Here is a 6202-nt window from a genome sequence, read left to right on the forward strand (position 1 = left end):
TCACTGTCCCCCTACCTCTGTGTCCTACTTGGTCACCACTGTCCCCCTACCTCCATGTCCTACTTGGTCACCACTGTCCCCCTACCTCTGTGTCCCACGTGGCGGTTTATAGAGTACAGGGGGTGGGCCAGGCCAGTGACATTTGGAGTCTCTTCAAAAAGCAGCAGAGTCCTGATATAGCTTCCTTGACTGTCTTCACCCAGGTAACGCCCCGTTCACCATCGTCAACGCAAACACAGGCATGTGCATCCAGCCCCTGAATGGCTGGATAGTAGCAAAGACGTGTCAGCAAACCGAGGACATGTTGTGGAAGTGGGTGTCCCGGCATCGGCTCTTTCACCTGCAAACCCAGAAGTGCCTTGGTCTAGACCTCAGCAAACCCGTGGATTCCTTGAGAATGTTCAGCTGTGACTCCAGTGCCAAGCTGTGGTGGAAGTGCGAGCACCGCTCTCTGTATGGAGCCGCGCGGTACAGGCTGTCCCTGAAGGCTGGACATGCAGTCGCCAGAACGAACTCAACCAATGTCTGGCTCAGAGGCGGCACAGAGGAGAGCCTCTGTGATCAGCCTTACCGCGGTGCGTATTCGAGAGGGAACGGCTCGTTTGCTGTTGGGCTTGTTCGGTGTGGCATTGGGAAAGCACAGTTGGGCAAAGGGAGTGACCTGGCATACATCCCAGTCGCTGTGCAGTTGCTGTGAGCTTCACTCTTACCATATCCCTGCCATGTCGCTGGTAATTGCCACTTTGCAGTTAAGGCGGAAAACCAAAACTAATTGCCATTGAGTTGATTCTGACTCGGACAGACCCTATAGAACAGGGTAGAGCCTTCCCAGTGGATTTCTGAGACTGTACCTTTTTACAGAAGAATTGTCAACCTCATCCTTCTCCTGAAGAGCGGCTGGTGGGTTCGAACTGCTGACCTTTTGGTTGGCAGCCTAGCGGGTAATCCAGAACATGCCACCAGGGCTTAAGGGCCTTGACATGCGGTGGTAAATTCAGGCTCTGAAATCTGTGTTGCTAGAGCCTATGTGCTGCCTACGAATTTCATGCTGAACTCTAGAGGAAAGGAAATATTGAACCAACAAAAAGCCCTTTGTACAGGAAAAAAGTCAAATGCTTTCCTAAAGTAGAGCCTACCTGAAGTTTAAAAAAAAAGAAAGTAGAAGAAAGAAATGTGTATTTCCTTAGCTACACATCAAATATTTTAACAAATCATTTGTTCTTCTAACCATTTTAAGTGGACAGTTCAGTGACATTAGCTGCATTCACCCTGTTGCGAACCCGCTCTCCATTTCCAAGTCTCCCATCACCCCAACCGAAAACCGAGTAACTCCTAAGCAATAGCTCCCAACCCTGGCTTCCTCCAGGCTGACAGCAGCAGGTCCCGTGGTCTCTATTCCCCTAGGTCCCCATTCCCCATCGGCGTGTTCTTTCATTCTGACCTACTTCACTCGGCCTAGTGTTTGCCAGGCTAACCTGTATCAGAGTATGTATCAAAACTTCATTGCTTTCTCTTTTTTTAATTAATCATTTTATTGGGGGGGGGCGGCTCTTACAAATCTTAGAACAATCCATCATTCAATTGTATTAAGCACACTTGTACATATGTTGCCATCAATGTTTCCAAAACATCTTTCTACTTGAGCCCTTGGTATCAGCCCCTCTTTTTCCCCTCCCACCCTCGTGAATCCTTGATCAATTATATATTATGGTTGTTATTTCGTGTCTTACACAGTTCATTGTCTCCCTTCACCCACATTTTTGTTATCCGTCCCCCTGGAGGGTGGGTTCCCCTTTCTTCCTCTCCACACACCCCCTCACGCCACCATCCACCATCCCCCACCCTCATGATATCGCTACTCCCACTACTGTTCCTGAGGGGTTTATCTGTCCTGAATTCCATGTGTCGAGAACTCTTATCTGTACCAATGTGTGTACTCTGGTCTAGCAAAATTTGTAAGGTAGAACTGGGTCATGGTAGTGGGGGGAGAAAGTGCTCAGGAACTGGAGGAATGATGTGTGTTTCGTTGTTGCTATACTGTACCCTGAGTGAATTGCCCCTTTCTTGTAACCCTTCTGTGGAGGGATGCCTAACTGTCTACAGAATGGGCCTTGGGTCTCCACTCCAACCCCCCTCATTCATATTGGTATAATTGTTGTTTGGGATCCTTTGATACCTGATCCCGTTGACACCTGATGATCACACAGGCTGGTGTGATTCTTGAGAACTTCATTTCTTTAACAAGATACTGTTTTTGATTTTATTTTTTGAGACAGGCTGTTAAAGATATATCTATTTAAAAACAAACAAATCCCTCCAGATTCCTTATTCCTTAAGTAGAAATAGTGGTTTCAGTGACCTAAAAAAAGAGGAAGAAAAGTAAAATTGAAATAATTTTGGAGTCTTTAATGACAACCAAGTTCATCTCAAAAAGTTAACTTCATTTCTTTTTCTAGCTCGTTAGTTTACTGTATGGCTATGCCTCATTTTGTGCTCTCGTTTGCCTGTTGATGGACACTTGGATTGTTTCCACCATCAGGCTGTTGTCAATAGTGGTGCAATGACTATTGATGTACACATCTCCTTGCTTACAGATTTTGGCATAGAAAATGTTTAATAGCCTCCCTGCTGGTACTTATTTTGGACCTGGCTATTACACTTTGATGTTTGTATTTATGATTCAACACTTTATGACTGCACTTCTTTGAAAAATAAGTATACGGATTTTGCCTTGGGGACACTGATCATTAACTTTGTTCTTAGTATCAGAACTAGGTTACCGTAAGTTCCAAGTTTAAAAAGAATAGCAATTTTTTGTTAAACCACTAGAGGTAACAAGCTATCAACGAAACAGTGTTGTATATATAATTATTACGTCTTATCTAAGTCTTTATTTTCCTGGCACAACCCTTACCCTTCTTTAGAAATCTCCACGGCTTTACAGAGGTTAGCCTTTTCTCTTCAGGCTTATTGCAGCTAAATTTGGCTTCTGACCCAAGATGGCAGGTACCCGGGCCCCCCAAGCGTACCCCCAATCCCGACCTTCCTGCTCTCTGGAGACTTGCTTTCCATTTTCCAGAGAAGAGAAAGCTGCTGGCGAGAATGTCAGGTTCTAAGGTGATCGGGAAGTGTTCGAGAACTAGTGACAAGGTTGTCTTTACTTAAGCCCTCCCCCACACCCCTGAGAATCTGAACAGTCTGTTTCTGCTAGGCAGCTTCCTTCTCGACTTTTTTTTTTTTTAAGAAAGAAAGGAAGCTACTTTTTCAGTATCACTTAATGGCAAGTTGAAATTTTGTGGTACGTATGCCTTTCCCTGGTTCACAATTGGGGTCCCATCTCCCTGAAGGGTGGCAGCAAAACCCCAGGCCATTCCAACCCGCTGGCCACAACGCGGCACATACTGGCGGTCTGCTCTGTGGTGGCAGGAGGGAGAGGGAGCAGTTACCCCAGAAGAGCAGAGCAGATACACTGCGTTCTTTACACTGACGTACAGTTTAGCTTACTGAGTAAAGAACGCCAGCCTCTCAGCACTGAGTTTTTATAGGGAATCAAATTGAAGCGACGACAGCAACACATAACAAACAGATTGGAAGCTTGGAGACAGGAGGTAGTAGAGCAGGAACAGTGCCAGAAAGGAGAGAGGGCATGGTGGCACAGTTTAAAGAATGTCATCCTTGTCAGTGGATTAGCCATCGAGAAAGCATTGAATTGGTCCATGTGCTGCTTTGCACATTCTCAACAACAGCTAATTAAATGAAGATCAAACTAACCAAACAAACAAACAAAACAGAAAAATAGAGCTAGCCATTCTATAAAGAACACTTTGCTGAAAATGATGATGGCAACAAATGTACAAATGGGCTTGACAAAATGGATGGATGGATGGTGATAAGAGTTGTACAAGCCCCCAATAAAATGATAAAAAAAAATGAAAGGAAAAAAAATCACCTTCCTTAGTGCACTGTTGCCCACCTAAGGCAAGGTGACCAGACGTCCCGCTTTTGGCAGGACAGCCCAATTTTTGGCATTTTTAAAAGTCCTGATTTTTGGAAAGAATGCACGACAAGCTAGGGAACGGTCTATTTGGTCCATATAGACCAAATTTTAATCAAGAACTGCCCCCGTCAATGGTGTCCCGCTTTAAATCTGGTCACCTTAACCTAAGGGTTGAGTACTTCTGGAAGCATTTCCAGGCATATATGAAGTCAGAATGTTTGTTTGTTTGTTTGTTTGTTTTCATCCGTAGTATCAGGGGAAATTAGTAAAAGGAATGGCTGGAGCTGGCTCTTTCATAAGCTGACATTCCATCTCCTTTCCCCCATCCACTTCCCAGCTCCTAAAGGAGCATGGTGGTGCCAGGAGTTAAGCATTGGACTGCTAACCGCATGGCCTGTGGTTCAGGAGAAGATTTACAGTCTTGTAGATCCTAAGGTTGCTGTAAGTCAGAATTGACCCGATGGCAGCCAGGCTTGTTTCTTGGTTTTCCCTCCTCTAAATAGCCCTGGTGGTGTAGTGGGCTAAGCAGTGGGCTGCTAACCATTGTTAGATCACCAGCTGTTCCGAGGAGGAAAGAGGAAGAACGTCTGCTTCTGTACAGATTGACAGCCCTGGGAAGCAGGGAAGCACGTGACTCTGCCCCACTGGGTCGCTGCGAGTCAGAATTGATTTGCCGACAGTGGGCTTTCCCTCCCAAGAACACTTTCAGAGGGCCAGAAGCTCCTTTTCCCACATCGTCAAAAACCACATCTACTGCCGTATGTCTCCATCTCTCTAACTCCACCACTGTTCCCAAGTCCGTATACAACTGTCAGAGGTTCCAAGCCTTCCTCTTATATTAAGGAGCCCTGGTAACGTAGCGGGTTATACATCAGGCCACTAAACACAAGGTCAGAAGTTTGAATCCACCAGCCACGTCTCAAGAGATAGATGAGGCTGGCTGCTCCTGTACAGATTTACAATCTCAGAAACCCTCACCATTTAGAATTCTCACCTTCCCTATAGGAGTGGAAGCTGCCTATCAGTGGAGGGGTATGTGTTGCTATAATGATGAACAGGTTTCAGTGGCGTTTAACTTCCAAATTAAGACAGACTAGGGGGAAATGCTTAGTAAACTCAGTATTTTTTTAAAAAACTCTCAAACTCACTGCCATCAAGTTGCTTCCGACGCAGAGTGACCCTAAAGGACAGCATACAACTGCCCTTGTGGTTTCCAAAGTGCTAAGTCTACGTACAAGAGCAAGAGGCCTCTTTTTTATCCCATGGACTGCCTGGTGGTTTCAAACTGCTGACCAGTGTATGATGGATGGTTAGCCGCCCCAGGCGTGACCTATTACACCATCACAGCTCCTTGCCTGGCAAACTCCTGCCGAAAACCAGCCAGTGAAACCCCATGAATCACAGCAATCAAGTCCTGCTATGCATGCGGTTGCCAAGAGTGGGAGGCTGACTCCGTGGCAGCCAACACGGACTCTTCCTAACGGAGGTGGATTGTAGGTGTAACTGATGCAGGCCACTATTAGAGACCTAAGTTCCTCACTCACGAAGCCAGGGTCTCTTATCTCCGAAATCACACCACAGTAAAGGAAGCTTTACAAGGGTTAGCTCGTTGAATCTTCAGGAACAGCCCTGTGGGGTAGATACTACATTACTCTCCGTTTGTAAAGGCAGACATGAAGGGAAATAGAGGTTGTAGAGCTTGCTTTCAACCACAGTCAGTCAGTGGAGGGACTTGAGATTCAAGTCCAGAGCCAAGCAGTCGGCTTCCATGCTCCTAATTTCTTCATTAAACAGACTGCCCAGATATCGTCGTCTCAGAAATGAAAGAAACAAAACCCTCCTTCAAAAACTATACTGGGAACTGGCTGTTAAACCGAGGGGGATTATCCAGTGAGTAACTCCTCTTTTCTCTGCTTCCTCAACTCCCCCACAGAGATGTATACCAGAGATGGAAACTCCTATGGGAGACCTTGCGAATTCCCATTCTTACTTAGCGGCACTTGGCACCATGAATGCATCGTTGATCATCGCGGCTCATGGTGTGCAACCACCTTAAGTTATGATTATGATCAAAAGTGGGGCATCTGCTTACAACCAGGTATGTGGGGACCGGGTCACTTTACAAAGGGAAAGAGGCAGCTACCGTTGATATGATCCAGAAAGGAGAAGAGACCGCTCAAGAATGCCATGAGGAGGACTCACACT

General features: G+C 46.0%; 1 protein-coding gene across 1 annotated transcript in view; it reads left to right on the forward strand.

Moving 5' to 3' along the window:
* LY75 (lymphocyte antigen 75) overlaps positions 1 to 6202 on the forward strand; it is a 114339-nt gene that overhangs the window by 5699 nt on the left and 102438 nt on the right. The window contains 2 exon segments of the mRNA XM_045298610.1: positions 204 to 575; positions 5931 to 6095. Coding sequence (XP_045154545.1) covers positions 204 to 575; positions 5931 to 6095 — 537 coding nt within the window.

Source organism: Echinops telfairi, unplaced genomic scaffold, assembly GCF_000313985.2.
Source record: "Echinops telfairi isolate 266 unplaced genomic scaffold, ASM31398v2 ScPeMD7_4;HRSCAF=17, whole genome shotgun sequence".
NCBI classification, from domain to species: Eukaryota; Metazoa; Chordata; class Mammalia; order Afrosoricida; family Tenrecidae; genus Echinops; species Echinops telfairi.